The 20,866-nt window shown below is 41.1% G+C and overlaps 1 protein-coding gene across 3 annotated transcripts in view; it reads left to right on the top strand.

Annotated features, from left to right (window-relative positions):
- Positions 1-5,477: 5,477 nt before the first annotated feature.
- LOC127635802 (opioid-binding protein/cell adhesion molecule-like) overlaps positions 5,478-20,866 on the top strand; it is a 110,616-nt gene continuing 95,227 nt past the window's right edge. For all 3 annotated transcript variants that reach the window (XM_052116031.1, XM_052116032.1, XM_052116033.1), the window contains exon 1: positions 5,478-5,635. In XM_052116031.1, coding sequence (XP_051971991.1) covers positions 5,478-5,635 — 158 coding nt within the window. The remainder of the gene's footprint in view (positions 5,636-20,866) is intronic.

The following is a 20,866-nucleotide window of genomic DNA, read 5'->3' as shown; positions in this document are numbered from 1 at the left end:
ACATGCAAATTCTGTCTGCCAATTTCTCATTGGCCTTTTCTCATAGATCAGAGATGCAAAAGGCTCTCAAGAGAGACCCCTAGTGTCGCTTCTTTGACACAACGTCGAAATGAGCGACAGACGGGGAAGTTCAGTTCAGGTACAATAATAATTTAATGATTTCAGTGAGACACACACGAACACATGCACACACATAAAATATGTACAGAAGTCACTTACTTCTCCCTTTTTTATCAGGTCTACATTTGACAAATTGATTATGTGAAACTTTAGACACCGTGGAGACAGGGGCATTGAATATCAGGTGACAGCAGGAAAGTGAGCATGCATGAAAAGTTTTGAGTGACTCTAAATGCCAACCAGAGATTGAGAGTAAGATATTTTGCTATTAACAACTCAGCTGTCTCCCTCAACATAATCTGCATAACCATTCAGAATGATAATTGACATTTTCAACAAATCCGGTGCTTCCCTCAAACTGAGTGATTTCAGCTCTCATTCCAATGCATATAAGCTGCATTAATTTGATCTCGAAGGAATGGTTCAACTGCAGTAACATTTTGATTGAAAAGCTCAAGTGAAATGCATTTACCTTGAAGACCGTGGTACCCTCTGCTACATGGTTACCAACTGGTAGGATCACAAAGACTGCAGTTGCATGAGATATAGTTGCGTAAATGGGATGCTAATATACAGGTTTTCTGTCACAAATTTCTTTTGGACTTAATGTTAAATTTGGACATTTGCAGTACACATATTTAAAGTATTTTGCCATATGATAGGAAATTAAGAGATAATGAGCAAGATATGACATGCCAGAGTGCATTTAGTCTAGAGTTGTCATTCCACACTAATATGGTTTGAAATAGTTCCATTCATATACATCTCAGTTGATATTAATAACAGAATGGCTTAAACAGGCAATATATGAGTTATGCTTGCGAGATCTGTGGAATAGATTTTAATATCTTTATTGATTTTTTGTAGTTAAAATACTATGAATAGAATTAAATTAATTAAATTAAAGTCACACAAGGCTGTGCTTTACAATGATTTCGAGTGCCAAACAAAATCCCTGTAATGCTAAGGCTCAAGACAACAAATTTTAAGTCTATTTCTAAGATTAACACATTTCAATTCCATTACAAATTTCCAGCAAACTGAATTGCATAATCTTTAATTAATTTAATAAAATGTCAAATATCATTTATATTTATTTATTTAATTTATTAAGAAGACTTAATTTAGTTTTGTTATGAATTCAAAATTTGTTATAAAACAGAAATGCATACATCTAAAAAATTTGTTTTTGTGTAACAAGGCGTGCAAAATCATTTAGCAAAATTGTTGTCATGGTCATGTATGTTCATCAGATTAGGCTAGCATTTAAACAGGTAGTTCAGGGGGCCTGGGTAGCTCTGTGAATAAAGATGCTGACTACCACCCTTGGAGTTTGTGAGGTTGAATCCCATGGCAGGCTGAGTGACTCCAGCCAGTTCTCCTAAGCAAACAAATTGGCCCGGTTGCTAGGGAGGTTAGAGTCACATGGGGTACAATAATGTGGTTCGCTCTTGGTGGAGCGCATGGTGAGTTGTGTGTGGATGCCGCGGTGGATGGCGGTAACGCCTCAACAATCCACGTGATAAGATGCATGGGTTGACGTTCTCAGACGCTGAGGCAACTGAGGTTCGTCCTCCACCACCCGGATTGAGGCAAGTCACTAAGCCAACCTTGAGGCTTATAGTGCATTGGGGATTGGGCATTTCAAATTTGGGAGAAAAAGGGTGCAGCAGTATGAAAATAGACATTGATGATCAATATATAGTTAAATGTATTAATAAAATGGTTGGAATATACAATTCTTCCACAATTTAATGTAGCAACTTGGTGCATTAATGTAGTATGTGTGGTTACATGTGTGCATTTTTTTTGGCATTCAACAACAGCATCTGAGTTTTAGAAACAAGTGTTTGTGCCTTGTATAGTTAGGTTAGTGGGCATTTTGAAATGGAGGGAGGCAAGGAGTGAAGTACTGTATAGGCAGATGGATAGCTGGATACACAGAGATGGATAGGTAATTCTTGATAATTGCATCTTCTGCAAGTAACAGAACTACAGCAGAAGAAAGACAGGATTTGATAAAAACTGACTGCAGCTATATCACAGCACCCCACATGACCCATTTATACCATATCTGTCAGAGCCTCAGTACTCAGTCAGTGGCTTATGCATTAGTTCCTGTATTATAGGCTCTGCCTTTCTGTTTTCATTCCTTCATGGTGATCTTTATGTCTGTTTATATTAGTGCTGTTCACTGAGCAGAAGGAACTGCTTGCTGAGATCAGGTGAAAATCATCACTGAGAATGCCTACGGAAGATCTTTCATACAGTTGGACAAAGCATGCATTATTTGATTATCGCTGGTTATGGGTACAAACAGCATCCTGGTGATCCATATCTGAACATTAATTTACTTGCAGAGCCATTGTATTAATTTACTTGCAGAGCCCCCCCCCCCCCCATGAGCTATGAGACAGAACACAACTGAGCATCCTCCATGAAAAACAAAAACAAATAAAGATAATTGGCATTACTGAGATGGTTAAATTCTCTAAAGGATTCTCCACTTTTATATTATATTTTATTTTTTATTAACATTTTTTTAAATCAATCAGTTGGGGAATTAAGGATCAGTAAACTACTGTTTTCCTCCTGAATTATTATCAAATCAAGGGCATCGTTTAACACCTTCACTGAGGTGAAGATTCACAATACTAATTAGCTAAACTGATCTCTAATTTGCTTAGGTCAGCTGGGTTTTTAATTAAATAGCAGTTAAATCAAATCAGCATCTCAAGGACCAGGTAGCATCACAGGAAGATGTATATGCTTTCATAAAATTTTATCTCAAGCCATACTTCAACTTGGCTTGTTCATCAATATCATCATCATTATCATCATCATTTTTAAAGTAACAATCTCTGATAAAGAAGGAAAGAACCCTATTCTGCCAATAAACCGTGAAACCCTTTCTGCTCTCATTGTATTCCCTGTAATGTATATCTACCTTGCATGGAAACGTATTGCCTTGCTGCTTTTATAAATTTATGTTAGTTTTAGATCAGTCAATGGTTTTATGAACATGAGAATTATCATTTTTAATAGTCAATATGAGAAATTACACATATTTGGGTACTTGGATGTATAACATTATTGTTATCTGCTAATCATGGAAGAAAAAGTGTGAGGGAAATATGCAAATAAGGAAAAATACTCCCACTTTAATGACTGAATGTTGCTGAATGGATGGTGTTTTTCACAAGTCTGATTGCACAATCACATATTAACACGATATGCCACTGATTTTCTATCCAAGAACACATAATTACTGGTTTAATGCCTTATATGGTAATATTAATGGGCCTCATATCCCAGTGTTTATTATTATATGATGATATATTCTGAGATGCTATACTTCTCAGTGGTTGTCTGAGTTACCGTTGACTTTGTCACACTGAAAACCTGATACGTTGTCTTTACTCAATTGATTGAGTAAACTCGTTCCCTCAATTGAGTGATGTCATCTGTAAGACTTGTGTAATTAAGTTCACTCTAGGTGTTCATATAGAATGAACTTAACTATTTAAGTAAAGGTAACTAAAAGTGCTATTTATATGTTGTTGCTTCTACTTAATAAATTTAGTTGATCTGACAAATTTAGATGGAGTATTCCCTATAGCCTCAATTTTGTTCTCACTCTTTGAGTTATCAATACTTAAAATCTTAAGTACATGGATTTTATTGTTAAATAAGTTCAAGGAACATAGATATTTAAGTTAAGAGCCCAAAACTTGACATTTCAAGTAATATTTAATTAAGAAAACTAGATTTTTCCACTAATGATGGCATTAGGGTTTACAGGGCAGTTTAAACCAGTCTGGCCATTCTCTGTTGACCTCTCTCATCAACAAGGTATTTCCAACTTCAGAACTGCTACTTACTGAATATTTTTTTATTTCTGGCACCATTCAGAGTAAATTCTAGAGACTGCTGTGTGTTAAAATCCCAGGAGATCAGCAGTTACAGAAATACTTAAACCAGCTTGGCACCAACATATGGTCCAAATCACTGAGATCACATTTTTTCCACATTCTGATAGTTGATGTGAACATTATCTGAAGCTCCTGACCCATATCTGTATGATTTTATTCACTGCACTGCTGCCACACAATTGGCTGATTAGATAATAGCATGGATGATTGTTGGTGCCAGACGGGCTGGTTTGAGTAATTCTGTAACTGGTGAGCTATGCATATACAGACTGTATGGCAGTTTGAACAAACACACTAGGATTGTTGGTTCTAAATTATTTTACATCAAAAGTTTGATTGATTTATGCAAAGAAATGCTGCTTAACTGTATTTATTATTTATTTTATTTTAATTAACCAGGATGTGGTTAATTAAGGTCTTTGATCATATTATCTAATTCACTCGCAGTTTGCTGTTGTTTTTCATTAAAAGGGAGTTTGTATTAATAAACCTTGATTGCAATCTTTACTGTGAGTAAAAATATCTAAGTATTTATAGTATATTGAATACTTTATATTTTATTAAAATGTATTGCCATTGACAAAACAAGCAATTTTTGTAAATATTCATTGAGTTGCATTTTTGACCCATTCTAGGCTGTATTTCTCGATGATTATGTCCTACCTTATATTGTTTCTTAAAATCATCATTATAATAATTGCCACGTTGTCCACAGTAAATTCGTCATTTGTTTGCGTAGCCTAAGAGAAAAAGCATACCAATAAATATTGTCCCATTCCCTGTGTGCATGCGGAGTGTCTTCTCCGCATGCGTTCACGCTCTGTTCAGCTCTAGTTAAGAGGACGCAGGAACTGATGGGCAGTCAGTTTCTTCGCCTATCCGAGCGCGAGAGCAGCACCGACCGTGCGCTGAGCGCGTTCACTCTCTTTCCCGGAGTATTTCTGCTTCTTTCCTCACAACCCTGTTTCAGCACCACTGGAGCTGTTCACCCACGGAGCATTCTCTCTCACTTGAGATCAGTTTGTTGATCCTATTAAAGTGAATTTGGAAAAGACGAAGCTCAGAACGAGGCTGAAGCATCTTTAAGAGCTCGTAGCCTACATCTCTCTTAGCACGTTAACAACAAATGTGCTGCCTCAGAATACTCACTATATCATTTCATCGCCTCAGCGGTTCTGAAAACGCTTGAAAACGTCTCGCCTGAATGCCGAAAACTTTCCAGGAATATTTAGGAGCATTTGGGTGGATTTTCATTTCATTTTCTTTCAGTAATACCCACTGAGTGAAAGTAGGCTAACACTTTTGGAGCTATTTATAAGCGGAATACGGAGTGAACGCTGCAATCTGCGGGGGATTCAGATTTACGGTCCCTCTGTTTACACGGTCGTTCTTTTTGGAAGTTTCTGAGTTTCCTGACGGAAGAAAATGGGCATAACTGGCTATTTTGTTCTGCCGTGGAAATGTCTGGTTGTTGTGGCTCTAAGACTGCTGTTCCTTGTGCCCGCAGGAGTGCCAGTGAGAAGCGGAGACTCGTATTTAAAGGACAACATCACTGTCAGACAGGGAGACAGTGCCGTCTTGAAGTAAGTCAATGATTATATTATTTATATTGTGAAAAGTCTATGTGAGTTTCCCGTCGCGCGCAGTGTTACATAATGCCTTTTAACAGTCGTTTGCAAGGGCTGTATTGATATGTGCTTAAGGAGTGTAATTTTCCCCACTTTTCATTAGCTTATTATGTTTAGAATTATTATAATTATTATTATTTTAATTAAAAAAAAATGTTTTGAAGGTAGCCTACGCTAATAATTGTTTATGTGCACATCTTTAATTTGTATTACAATTAAACCATTGTTATTAACCTGTCTGCTGTTTGCACAGCTAATTTTTCTGCTGGAGTTGTTATAGGAATTCATAGTGTGATCTGTCTGGTAATGCAATCCGCATGTTGTCTGGTCTATGTCATCAGCTTCGGTGGCCTATTTAGATGAATAAGTAGTTCACCAACAAATCAGATTTTAGTTTGACTCAATTCTCCATCTTTCGCACTCTCTCTCTCTCTCTCTCTCTCTCTCTCTCTCTCTCTCTCTCTCTCTCTCTCTCTCTCTCTCTCTCTCTTCTTCTTCTTCTTCTATCTTGCTCTTCCCTGTTTTGCAATTCTCCCTCCTTTTCTGTCTCAGTGTCTCTCTTTCTCTCCCTCTCTCCCATACGCACACAAACACACACAAGCAATCCTTGGTGCACGCGCACCCACATGCAATCAGTAGTGGATCCTGGCTTAGGCGATATAGTCTGTCGCCTAGGGCGGCATATCGCTCTCTGGGGCGGCAAGACAGGGTACCTGCCAGGCCGCCCCCGCATGGAGCACGCAAAATCGCGATGGGAGAAATGTGCCCGAATTGTGCCGCTCTTCTCCCCTGGCTCTCATGTTCGCGATGGGAGATAGATGCCTCAAATCGTGCCACCCTTCCCCCGCACAGCTTGCAAGATTGCGATGGGAGAAAGGTGCCCCGACTGGCTACTCACCCTTAAAGGCTCTAAATGGATAGAATTATGGATGTTTATAATGCATTCTTACATTACGAACAAACATAAGATAACCATGATAAAGGCCTATAGTAGGCTACACCATGAAACATGCTCTTCTTAGTGGTCTTGCAATAATTAATATCAACCATGAGATTGCTGGGCAGATATGACATATATAAGTCATTGATGATTTTGCATCAATGAAAACTAGGAGGGGAGGGTTACATTTTAAATAAGGGGTTAGGTGTAATAACACAGAGTAGCAGCAATTTGTAAGAATTCTGCCATATACTTAATATATTGACTCTTTATTTTATAAACTGTGAAATTTAAATTATGTACTGTAAATACTGTACAATGTCAATGCTAATAGAATGTTCCATATACATATAAGGGCCATTAATGGTGGTGTGCCATGTCCGATCTTGCCCAGGGCACCAAGTAAGCCAGAACCGCTGTATGTAGAGTACAGTACCATGACTTTACATCTGATGGCTATTTTATTAAGTTTGATAAATGTGGGGAAACAGAAAATATTTTTTCTTGCCGAGGGAAACAGCAGACTATGCCTCCTCCATTTTTGCTTTTGCCCTGAGCGTGGTACAATACGCAGTAGGGGACATTTTGTACAACACAAGACATTAGCCTGTGGTTGTCTCCTTTGACACTTGGCTCAAGAACCTCTTTCCAAAAGAATGTGTCATTTTATCTGGAACAAAGCTGCACAACGCCAATGCTGGAGACAGCAACAGTGACGTGGGTCTTTATTCTGTAGATCCTTTCAGAGGACTTTGATGCATGCATAAACCTCTTTTGAATAAGGAGACATTCATGTGCAGACTGTCCCTTGTTTTTTGTTTTTTTCCTCACGTTTTTCTTTTCACAAAATGTGATAAAATCGCTACTAACTTTTTATATTTAAATTTATGTCCAATTTTACAACTTTATTGCCATTATGATGTAATGCTGTAATGCCCAAAATTTTTAAAGACCATATAAATGGCTGTTTATAAAACTTTACAGCTCAAATTAGAGTTTTAACAGAATAATTAATGTTTGTGCCATTATCAAATTCTAAGCTTCACATTTCTGTCTATAAACCCTCTAAAACGTCTTTTGTTAGCGCCTCACTTTAACTTGTTTTTTTTTTTTTATTGTAAATGTTTTTTAACATTGTAACAATATATTTTACATTGTGCCACAAATACTACTGATTGAGCTTAACTTGTATTGAACCTAGACTGTTCCTTTAAGTACTGTACTTTTGCTAATGTACACAGATTCTAGATAGATTGATCTATCGATTGATTTAGTATGAATCACTTTGAATTATTCTGACTTTTTAATTATAGACATAGACCGATACATTTTCCCGTTTGGCTGATTTATATAATGAGAGTGGCGAAAATCGCTTGCTTGCATGTGAAGCGAGGCATGTAAACAACCAGTCACGGTTCGTATAGTTTTTTTGTGCCATTATGTTACTACAATAATAGACCAGTGCGCAACACAGTGTCATTTAAACGGTTCTCATAATTGAGCCGGGGCAGATGCGTTTGAGCTTATAATGTTAAAGTGCTTGTCTGTTTCATTATCCCTGTCTCTCTTCAACAGTTCCCTGTAACTTTTAACTGTCTTGTCTAATGATAAAAAGGCAAATATCAATAAAACTAATATTATATACCATCTGCAAATATGGGCATATCTCATTTAAACAGATGTAATAAACAAACCTCACAAAACTTTAGCATATCCAGAATCCTGTGGAGCACTAATGTATTTGCCTCTAAAGCATGTATTCTATAAGCCTCTCCTCAGCAGTTCCCTGTCATTTTTAGCTTTCTTTTCTAATGATAAAATGCAAATATCAATAAAACCTCTATTATATACCATTTGCAAATATGCAGATATCTCATTGAAACAGATGTCATTCATGAACCTCATGAATAGCGCTCGAGTGCTCATCTAATATCTTCCTCTGAAGTGCATATTCTGAGTATTCTATCAGCTATAATCAAAATTTCAGGATCAGGATCAAAAGTTCCTCTGATTCACAAATAATGAGGGTCACTCTGTAACAATCCAAGCAGGCAATCCAGGCAGTTTAAACTGTCAGAAGATTGCTGCTCACACTGGTTTCACATGAGCACACAGGGGCAGACTGGCCATAGAGAGCACCGGGTAATTTGGGCCGGCCCGGTGCTGGGCAAGTACCAGCCCGTCTTACAGGCAATACAGGCATACGCCCTGGGCTCCAACTTGCCAGCGTGGACCTCTTAACAATGTGAAAACGTATTAAACTCTGAAAGAGAAGGCAATACAATGGCTTTTATTTTGAAATAATGTAATAGCTGGCTTAGCTGAATTACTTACACATCGGAGCGCAAATCGGTATGTATGCATATGGCTATTTCAGTCTTTTAGGCTTACTTTGTTTAAAGGATAGCAGAAAAAGCTCTTGTCAAAGTATAGGGCTATTTACTTTTTCTCAAGAATAATCTGGGGAAGGAATTAAAACACTGCATATATAAAGACACAACAAAGTCACATATAGGAAAAATATCTGCAAAGCTCTACACTTTAGGAGATCTATTTATTTATTTGTTTTACATATATTTATTTTTGTGTATTTATATATATGTACATGTTCTGGCCAAATTAGTTTTCACTGACATTTTAAAATAAACATTTACACATAGTTATTCAAATAAAATGTTAAGAATTGTCATCAGTGTACTACTGTGTGACACTTTTTTCTTCTAACAATTTAAACCACATTTTATGATCTTGTATAGCTATAAATACATAAGTAATATATTATTATTATTATACTTGTTGTTCCCACAACCTTATAATTACTAAGAAAATTATTATTTGCACTTCTTTATCTGCACTGACTTCACAGCACCTAAAATACACACTTTCCCTTGTACGTTCATGTACATTTTAAACTAACATCTGTATGTTGGAAAAACGTTTTTGGACATGTTATTTGTCTGATCTATAAAGAACTTATTTTTAATGCTTTCTCTAAAAAAAATACACTCATCACATTTACAGTGGTGTTATGTAAAAAAAAATATGACAATTTTTGCACTGGTGGGGCTCTCCGTTGTCATGACTAGCAGTTAATATAATTATATATTTTTTTCAACACAAAAATCTGAAATTGAGCCAGAAAATGAAAACAATGAGCTGGTGTGTTATGGTGTGGTGTGTTGGGGGCCGGGTTTGATGGACCGCTCTGGGCCAGAAAGTACAGGGCTACTTTTTAGTCCCAGTCTGCCCCTGTAAGCGCGTGAGTGCAACTTCAATGTAAAAGCATTTCATGTGTTCTATAAGTAAAAGTCTTTTTCTTCACTGTATGCACAATTGGTTTGATTTGATATTCTTTGAGTAAATGCAATTGCTAATGTGGACATGCCATCCATGTTTGTTGGACTACTGTGTGTCCTGTTATTTCCTTCTTCCTAATATATTAATAATTTCTTCATGAGCAAATAAATTACTTAATTTTGATGACTAAACAGAAATGAAAAGAAACTGCTATCTAACATTTAAAATAGAAAAAAAAAAAAAAAAGAAAAATAAATTGGATTAGATTCTTTTTTACGGTTAAAGTTTTGAGTGAAAGGAAATATATTGAGAAAATATAGTGCTAAATAAAAGTTATTTATATATATATTTTTAGCAATTTTATGTTTGTTATTTATTGTATTAAATTGTGTGATATATCAGCATTGTATTGGTCTATTGGCCACCCTGCTCTCTAGATATCCGCATTGGCCATTAAAAAACCCATATTGGTAGACCACTACTTTGAATTGCTGAGCAGAAGTTTTTGGTTAGGAGTTTTGTGGACTATTACTATTACACAGACGATAAGAGATCTACATACTGCAAAAAAATCCAACAAATCAGCATGAATGAAGATAATGGAATGAATGCTGCATGTCTTGACTTTTGACTTTCTGATCTTAGATCAATGAACTCTGTTTGTTAGACTCATTTCACACAGACACAATAGAATCTCTGGACCTTATTTCTCAGTCTTTTTCCACTTGAAGTCCTTTCACTTGAGAATTAAATCTGTCATACCATCTGTCAACTCAGAGTGCTGCTTTTCCCCTCCTTCTCTCTTAATTTAGCCTTTCAAATTGACTTTGATTTTCTCAATCATTAATGTGGCACAGTATGGTCCATCCACTTTTGATTTTACATAATCAGAATCAGAATGAGCTTTATTGCCAAGTATCAGGGGCAGCTCAAGCAAATTTTGATTGCTGGTGCTGAATAGGGGCTAAATCATTGATAGGGAGAGCTGAGGTTTGGTCACTAAATATGTGCAAAACCCTGTCATGGTCCTGTCACTCTATCAGTCTGGGTTTTTGTCTGACAGGACCGTGGCATTTTTTGTGTGAGCGCACTGTTTTGCTTGTATTCCCTTGCTCTCCGTTCTTCTTGTTTCTTGTCGGGAGCACAGTGTCTGAATCTGAATCTTCATGTCTGTCTGTTATTGACGTGGGTGCATCGCACTTATATCATCTTGGCAGCATGCATTTGCATCAATAGTTTGTCTGGCTCTCGTGAACGCCGGTGTGCCTCGCATAACGCTTGCGTTGTGAGCCAGGGTCGCGAGCTGTCTTTGTGTTGCGATTCGGTCACTTTGGTCTAAGGTGTCGGGTGTGTGTGTGGCTGAACTCCCGCAAAGGTGTCCTGTCTTGTTTTTGTCACCTGTTGCGTGCATCGAGTGGCATTTGCCTCGGGATGTACCCTCAGGTTTTGTTTAGTGTGAGAATGTGTGGCATCGCTTTGTTTGGCATTGCTACACATTCTCTCGTCTTGTTTGTCGGTTGGCATGAGCATCTATTGCCATATTGTATTGGCGATGTGCTCTCATGCCATTCGTGTGTTTTGTTGTCTTGTGAGAGCATGTGGCTTTGTTTTGTTTCTGTATCTCCGCTTGTCTCATGGTCTTACGTTATACCCCGGTTCCTTGTTTGCTTCTTATTAGTTAATTTTCCTCACCTGTCCCCTGTTAACCTGTTTGATTTCTCTCCCTATTTTAGTCTCCTCGTGTTTACTGTCCTGTGCCAGTTAGTTTTGTTTTCAGTCCTGTTTGTTCAGTTGGTGTTGGCCTCATGTTCAGATGGTCCAGTTCGTTTCTTATCAGTCTGGTTTCCCATCCCTGTTTGATCCAGTCGGTTCTGGTCGATGTTTCGTCTCCCTGTTTGGTTAGCTCTGCCCTGGAATTTTTAATTTTCCCTCTTATTATTTATTTTTTTTTTTTTTGTATATAAATAAATTCCTTTTTTCACTCTGCATTTGGGTCCTGAGCCTCATTCTCTGCATTCGTGAAAAATCCGGCAATGCCAAGACATTTTATTAATATCAGTTTGCATGTGATGACAACAGAAGTTAAATCTTTATGCTGCAACACATATTCAGGTGTGTTTTCAGCTGTTTACAGTACAGCAAAGCAGTGTATCCTTATTGGGGTTCTGGGGACATGCTCCCCTGGGAAAAACATTTTGCAAAAATGGCACTAATGCTAAATGGCACTAAATCCTGGTGACTTTAAAAGCAGCATTTTTACTTTTTTACAAGTATATATTGGGCTACAAAGCATAAAAGACATTCACAAAGCACACCCAGCACTAGTTAAAGTTTCTCAAAATCAGCTACCATTCCAAAATAAATAAATAAAATAAAATAGCCTGCTGTGGCAGGACCATGGTATTGCGATAGTATCAGATGGTAATACTATGGTGCATTGATGTACACCATGCTATTTACACAGTACTCCAATGTACATGTACAACAAAACATACAATGATACTTTTTGATTCCTGATTGGTTGGAAAAAATGGCTTTACCTTGAGTTGTTCAAAAGCTGCACACGCATAAAGACATTATTTATTGCTATCAAACAAAGGATGCACTTGCAGCTTTAGATTAAAGAAATCGCTACCACCGATCATATTGCAAAATTGTCCATGACTTCTTTTAAACTACAGCAATTTTTATTGTAGTAAACTATAAAGTTTCCTTACAAAAGCAGTTTATTATTCTTGTCTTTTGTCTCCTCGCCAGTGAACCGCCATAAGAATGTCTATGGGACCACTGCATTATGCTTTTTGGCTAAATTTGCAGGCTCACCTTGGTAGAAGGGCTCTGGTTGTTACAAAGCAGGTTCTGAGGTTGTTAGGTTATGGGGACTGCTCCACCATTACTGAGAGAGAGAGTGCAGTTGGAGTGTGCTTAATAAAGTTTCAACAGGTTTCAACTGTATCATGACAGAAATATTCCACTTTATTGCTTTCTGTTCTATTTATTTCATTTCTGTTTTTACAGAGTGAGAAACACTCTAAACAATACAGTGCGTGAGCAGTTTGATCATTTCTGAGAATTTTGCTAAACCTTTTGACTTATTCTTTGAAAGAATCATGAATATGAGTAATTAATTTGTAAATCGGGCATCACTAGGATCTGATTCTAAACAGGCGACAGAAATAAGGGACACACAACATGATTGCTAAAATATTGTCAGGGTAAACGTTTCTTCATATAATCTTTACACAGAGGATAATCTGCTTGCTGTTAAGCAACATCAAGGAAATTGTCATGGTGATAGAAGCTTCCAGTGCAAAGAGAATGAAACCATACATACATAAATACACTCACCTAAAGGATTATTAGGAACACCTGTTCAATTTCTCATTAATGCAATTATCTAATAAACCAGTCACATGGCAGTTGCTTCAATGCATTTAGGGGTGTGGTCCTGGTCAAGACAATCTCCTGAACTCCAAACTGAATGTCAGAATGGGAAAGCGTGGCATGGCTGTTGGTGCCAGACGGGCCGGTCTGAGTATTTCACAATCTGCTCAGTTACTGGGATTTTCACACACAACCATTTCTAGGGTTTACAAAGAATGGTGTGAAAAGGGAAAAACATCCAGTATGCGGCAGTCCTGTGGGCGAAAATGCCTTGTTGATGCTAGAGGTCATAGGAGAATGGGCCGACTGATTCAAGCTGATTGAAGAGCAACTTTGCCTGAAATAACCACTCGTTACAACCGAGGTATGCAGCAAAGCATTTGTGAAGCCACAACACGCACAAACTTGAGGCGGATGGGCTACAACAGCAGAAGACCCCACCGGGTACCACTCATCTCCACAACAAATAGGAAAAAGAGGCTACAATTTGCAAGAGCTCACCAAAATTGGACAGTTGAAGACTGGAAAAATGTTGCCTGGTCTGATGAGTCTCGATTTCTGTTGAGACATTCAGATGGTAGAGTCAGAATTTGGCATAAACAGAATGAGAACATGGATCCATCATGCCTTGTTACCACTGTGCAGGCTGGTGGTGGTGGTGTAATAGTGTGGGGGATGTTTTCTTGGCACACTTTAGGCCCCTTAGTGCCAATTGGGCATCGTTTAAATGCCACGGCCTACCTGAGCATTGTTTCTGACCATGTCCATCCCTTTATGGCCACCATGTACCCATCCTCTGATGGCTACTTCCAGCAGGATAATGCACCATGTCACAAAGCTCAAATCATTTCAAATTGGTTTCTTGAACATGACAATGAGTTCACTGTACTAGCCCCCACAGTCACCAGATCTCAACCCAATAGAGCATCTTTGGGATGTGGTGGAACGGGAGCTTCGTGCCGTGGATGTGCATCCCACAAATCTCCATCAACTGCAAGATGCTATCCTATTAATATGGGCCAACATTTCTAAAGAATGCTTTCAGCACCTTGTTGAATCAATGCCACGTAGAATTAAGGCAGTTCTGAAGGCGAAAGGGGGTCAAACACAGTATTAGTATGGTGTTCTTAATAATCCTTTAGGTGAGTGTACATGTACATTTAAACATATATCCATATAGTGACTTAAAAAAGATAATGTTAATAATGTTGTTCGAATATTTTACAGTACTGTGCAAAAGTTTTAGGCACTTGTGAAAAATGTTGCATAGTCTTCAAAAATAAATTCCATAAATAGTTTTCATTTATCAATTAATGTCATAGTTAACGTCCAGTAAGCATAAAAAAAAAAATCAATATTTGGTGTGACCACCTTTGCCTTCAAAACAGCACCAATTCACCGAGGTACACCTAGACAAAGTTTTTCTTGGTTTGTGGCAGATAGGATGTTCCAAGCTTCCTGGAGAATTTGTTACAATTCTTTTATCTATTTATGCTGTCTCAATTGCTTCTTTCTCTTCATGTAATTCTAGACTGACTCTTTGTTCAGTGGGGGACTCTGTTGCAGGACTCCCTGTTCTTCTATTCTATTCTATTACCAAAAGATATGTTTGGGAGTCTAACATTTATATTTACTATTGACACACTAAAGCTGAAGATATAAATAACTATCTTAAGACAAATGTTTTTGTGAAACACCTTATGTGCCTAAGAATTTTGCACAGTACTGTATATTCATATATACAGTTATGTGCAGGTGTTGTAGTGTATTGAAGAAGAGGTAGAATATATATAAAAAATATAAATTAAATGGAGAAATAAGTGGTAAAGGACTGACTGAATATCGCACATGGTTGTGTTGAAAAAAGGAAAGTTAAAATCATTGGTTAAAGAAGTCTTTTGGCCCTTAAAACTTACTTAGTTTACAAATTTTAAACCATGACTTGCACTGCACACAAATAACTATTATTGGCATTATATTCATGCTGTTTAGCTAGAGGGGAACTGGCCCCCACAGTGAGCCTGGTTTGACCCAAGGTTATTTTTCTCCATTAACCAACATCTTATGGAGTTCCTTGCCGCAGTCGCCTTCGCTCACTGAGGTCCTAAATACAATAATTATTTAACTGTTTAATTATTTATTTGTATACACAATTTACAATTACAAAATGAAGACTTTATAGATATTACAGTTTCATTTTCTGTTAAAGAATGATTTTCTATAAAGATACTTTGAAACGAGGTGAGTTGTGAAAAGCGCTATACAAATAAATATTACTTGTCTATTTGGGGGCTGTTCATGAGGTGGATGGCCTGAGGTAAAAAATGCTCCTGTGCCTGGCTCTTCTGGTGCTAAGTGCTCTGTAGCCCCATCCAGAGGGCAACAGTTCGAAAGGAAGTGTGCTGGGTGAATGGTGTTTTTACAAGCCCTTTTGTAAAACAAAAACCTTTACAGTTCTAATAGGATGGGTATGGGGGCACCAATAATCCTCTCAGCAATCCGAACTCTCCTTTGAAGTCTTCTGATGTCTGACTTGGTAGTTTAACCAAACCAGACAGTTATAGATGTGCAAAGGACAGACACAGTGAGTGCTTATTAGAACTGTATCAGCAGCGACTGTGGCAGATTGAACTTCCTCAACTGGGGAAGGAAGTACAACCTCTGCTGGGCCTTTTTCAAAATTGAGTCTATGTGGGTCTCCCACTTCAGGTCCTGTGAGATGGTAGTGCCAGGAACCTGAATGACTTCACTTCAGCCACAGTGCTGTTTAGAATGGTGAGCAGAGTTAATGTTGTGGTGTTCCTCCTAAAGTCCACTATCATCTCCACTATTTATATACAGTTTATTATAATAGTGAATATACTGCAGATACTTTATTAATTAAATGTGTTCTGCTTTATAAGGACACAAACCTCAAAGCTTCATTCACATTGCATTGGATTAAGCTTTAAGTTAATTAAACTCTAACAATCTCCTTGACTTTAAGTACATTTAACAAATGCGAATGTTGAGAGAGGATATACAATTGAAGTCAGAAGTTTACATACACTTAGGTTGAAGTCATTAAAACTCATTTTTAACCACTCCACAAATTTCATATTAGCAAACTATTTGTTTCACTTTTAATTGACTCTTTCACAATTCCAGTAGGTCAGAAATTGACACTAAGTTAACTGCACCCTTAAGCAGCTTGGAAAATTCCAGAAAATATGTCAAGCCTTTAGGCAATTAGCTTCTGATAGGTTAATTGGCTAATTTGAGACAATTGGAGGTTTACCTGTGGATGTATTTAAGGCCTACCTTCAAACTCAGTGCCTATTTGCTAGACATCATGGGTTCATCCTTGGGAGCATTTTTCAAATGCCTGAAGGTACCACGTTCATCTGTACAAATAAAATTGTACGCAAGTATAAACACCATGGGTCCACACAGCCATCATACCGCTCTGGAAGGAGCATCTAGGACACATTCTGTCTCCTAGAGATGAACAAAATTTGGTGTGAAAAGTGCAAATGAATCCCAGAACAACAGCAAAGGACCTTGTGAAGATGCTAGAGGAAACAGGAAGGCAAGTACACTACCTATGTCCACAATAAAATGAGTCTTATCGAAATAACATTAAAGGCTGCTCAGCAAGGAAGGAACCACCTCTCCAAAACCGGCATAAAAAACAGACTACAGTTTGTAAGTGCACATGGGGGCAAAGATCTTGAATGTCCCCTGGTCTGATGAAACACAAATTTTACTGTTTGGCCATAACGGCCATCATTATATTTGGAGGAAAATGGGTGAGGCTTGCAAGCCGAAGAACGCCATCCCAACCATGAAGCACGGGGCTGGCAGAATCATCTTGAGGGGGTGCTTCACAAAATAAATGGCATCATGATGATGGAAAATTCAGTGGATATATTGAAGCAACATCTCAGGACTTCAGCCGGGAAGTTAAAGCTCAGTCACATATGGGTCTTCCAATTGGACAAAGACCCCAAACGTACCTCCAAATTTGTGTGAAATGGCTTAAGGACATCATTAAGGCTATCACAAAGACCTGATCTCAATCCCACAGACAATTTCTGGGTTGAACTGAAAAAGCGTGTGCGAGCAAGGAGGCCTACAAACCTGACTCCTTTACACCAGTTCCCCTTCTGTCGCTCTCTCCACGCTTCAGCTGCCCCCCCCCGCGCCTCTCCTCCTTCCTACGGGATTGAGGCAGGCGCCGTGGGCGATGAAAAACGATCTGGGGATAATGACGGGCTCCGTTTCGCCGGGTGAACCCCCTCGAAACCCCCCGCCTCCCCGGCACGCTTGCTTGTTTCCGTCCGAGCTCGGGAAGGGTTTCTACAGCCCTTACTTCGTTGTACCCAAGAAAGGCGGCGGCTGACGACCGATCTTGGACCTGCGAGTTTTCAATCGGACCTTGTCCAAACTCCCGTTCAAAATGCTCACCCAGAAACAAATTCTATCTGGCGTCCGGCATCTAGATTGGTTCGCAGCGGTAGACCTGAAGGACGCGTACTTCCATGTCTCAATTCGCCCTCGACATCGACCCTTCCTAAGGTTCACGTTCGACGGCCAGAAGTATCAGTACAAAGTCCTCCCCTTCGGCCTGTCTCTGTCCCCTCGCGTCTTCACGAAAGTCGCAGAGGCAGCTCTTGCCCCGCTCTGAGAAGCGGCATACGCATACTCAATTACCTTCAACGACTGGCTCATACTGGCCCACTCCCGAGAGTTACTATGCGCACACAGAGACCAGGTGCTCAGCCACCTCAGCCGTTTGGGGCTTCAGGTCAACTGGGAAAAGAGCAAGCTCTCCCCGGTCCAGAGCATCTCTTTTCTCGGTCTGGAGTTAGACTCAGTCCCAATGACAGCACGTCTCTCCAACGAGCGTGCTCAGTCAGTGCTGAAATGCCTCGCTTCCTTCAAGCCAGGCGCCGTGGTCCCGCTTTTTCGTTCTGGTCACAACCGACACCTCCAAACTGGGTTGGGGCACCGTGTGCAACAGGCGCGCAGCCGCAGGCCGGTGGAACCGAGGCCCGCTGCGCTGGCACATCAACTGCCTAGAGCTGCTGGCTGTTTTTCTGGCCCTGGAGAAGTTTCTTCCATTAATTCGGAACAAACACGTCCTAGTCAGGACAGACAGCACCACGGTCGTAGCCTACATAAACCTCCAAGGCGGAGTACGCTCCCTCCACATGTCACAGCTCGCCCGTCGTCTCCTCCTTTGGAGTCAGCAGTGACTCAAGTCACTGCACGCCACTCACATCCCCAGCAACCTCAATGTGATAGCGGACGCGCTGTCAAGACAAAGCTTGCCTGGCGGAGAGTGGAGGCTCCACCCCCAGTCGGTCCAGCTGATTTGGGACCGATTCGGCAAGGCTCAGGTAGACCTGTTTGCCTCCCAAGAAACCTCCCACTGCTCTGGTATGCCCGGACAGAGGCTCCCCTCGGGGCAGACGCACTGGCACACAGCTGGCTGGCGGGGCTGCGCAAGTACACATTTCCCCCAGTGAGCCTTTTTGCACAGGTGCTATGCAAGGTCAGGGAGGACGAGGAGCAAGTCATTCTGGTAGCCCCTTACTGGCCCACCCGGACTTGGTTTTCGGACCTCACGCTCCTCACGACAGCCCCTCCCTGGCGAATTCCCCTGAGGAAGGACCTTCTTTCTCAGGGACGGGGCATGCTCTGGCACCCGCACCCAGACCTCTGGAACCTCCACGTCTGGCCCTTGGACGGGATGTGGAAGATCTAGCCGGCCTACCACCGACCGTCATAGATACAATCAATCAAGCCAGAGCCCCCTCTACCAGGCATCTCTTCGCTCTAAAGTTGTGTCTGTTCGCGGACTGGTGTTCTTCCCGAGCCGAAGACCCGCAGAAGTGCGCAGTTAGGTCAGTGCTCGTGTTTCTTCAGGAGAGGCTGGAGAGGAGGCTGTCCCCTTCCACCCTCAAGGTGTATGTCGCCGCTATCGCGGCCCACCACAACACGGTAGACGGCAAGTCTCTTGGTAAGCACGACTTAATCGTCAGGTTCCTAAAAGGTGCCCGGAGGATAACTCACTCCTGGCCTAACCTGTTCCCCTCCTGGGATCTCTCGGTCGTCCTTACGGGACTCCAGAGACCCCCCATCGAGCCGCTTGATTCAGTTGGACTCAGGGCCCTCTCTCTCAAGACTGCCCTGCTGATCGCGCTCGCTTCCATCAAGAGGGTCGGGGACCTGCAGGCGTTCTCTGTTAGCGACGCTTGCCTGGAGTTCGGTCCGGCAGATACTTTCGTGATCCTAAGACCGTGACCGGGCTGTGTGCCCAAGGTTCCTACCACGCCTTTCAGGGATCAGGTGGTGAACCTGCAAGCGCTGTCCCGGGAAGAGGCAGACCCAGCCCTTTCACTGCTGTGTCCAGTACGTGCTTTACGTATTTATCTGGACCGCACACAGAGCAAAAGACGCTCTGAGCAGCTCTTCGTCTGCTTTGGGGGACAGCAGAAAGGGAACACTGTCTCCAAGCAGAGACTCGCCCACTGGGTTGTCAACGCCATTTCCCATGGCTTATCACACCTAGGCCATGCCCCCCCCTTGCGGGTCCAAGCTCACTCCACCAGGAGTGTTGCGTCCTCATGGGCATTGGCTAGGCGCACTGCCCTAGTAGACATTTGTAGAGCAGCGGGCTGGGCAACACCTAACACTTTTGCGAGATTCTACAATCTCCGAGTTGAGTCAGTATCGTCCCGTGTTTTCTCAGGTACGGAGCCCGTAGAACTCGGTAGCAGGCCCACGATCTGACCGGGTGAATCGCTTGCACCTAGCGCCCTTCCCCCTAACCAGGGGAAACAGTGCGCCTTCATTCCCAGGAGATCTCAGGTTTGCGACACTGGTTGATTCCTCCCTAGCCCTCGTGGGTCGCAGTTCAGCAGAGGAACTCGCCGACCCAAGCCACTGCGGGTACCGCAAGCTACCCTGTACTGGTATAGGTGCTCCACAGGTAAGGCCTCCTTCGGACTCCCCCTGTGTGTAATACTACAGTTCTGTCCCCTCTGGCGAGTGGACTCCCGTGTTTCCCTTAGGCAGTCACGGCTACCTCGGTTGCCGTGCTGTATGTTCCCCCCTCTATGAGGCTGGATCCACCGCACCAACTTTTCCACATAGGCCCTAAGTCAGGCCTCTGATGGTTTTGCCACTTAAACTTGCCTCCCCTCTCGGGTAGGCGTGGCCTCCGCAGGGTCTTCTCCGCCCTGAACAAGGGCTAAGACCCCCTTCCCTCAATGCGTGTAAGGGCCCCGGCCTTAGTTGCTCTATGCGAGAAACATAGAGAGAAGAGGCCCGGCCAGGCTTGGCCCATTCCCAGGTTGATGGCCAGCACCTTGTTCCCCCCTCCAGGGTAACGATAAGGAATCCTGATGGCTTAAATGGGGCATTGGGGAAGGGTACGTGCAGCCTGATACAGTTGGTCGTCCTGCACGTAAGAATACCTGCTCGCTCCTGTATCAGCAGTTCACGTACACGGCTCAGCGCATGGCACTTTTATAAGTGGACCCCTAGTGTCGCTTCTCTGACCCAACGTGGAGAGAGCG

Source organism: Xyrauchen texanus, chromosome 43 (assembly GCF_025860055.1).
Source record: "Xyrauchen texanus isolate HMW12.3.18 chromosome 43, RBS_HiC_50CHRs, whole genome shotgun sequence".
Classification (NCBI taxonomy): domain Eukaryota; kingdom Metazoa; phylum Chordata; class Actinopteri; order Cypriniformes; family Catostomidae; genus Xyrauchen; species Xyrauchen texanus.
This window is presented reverse-complemented; position numbering and strand designations above follow the sequence as displayed.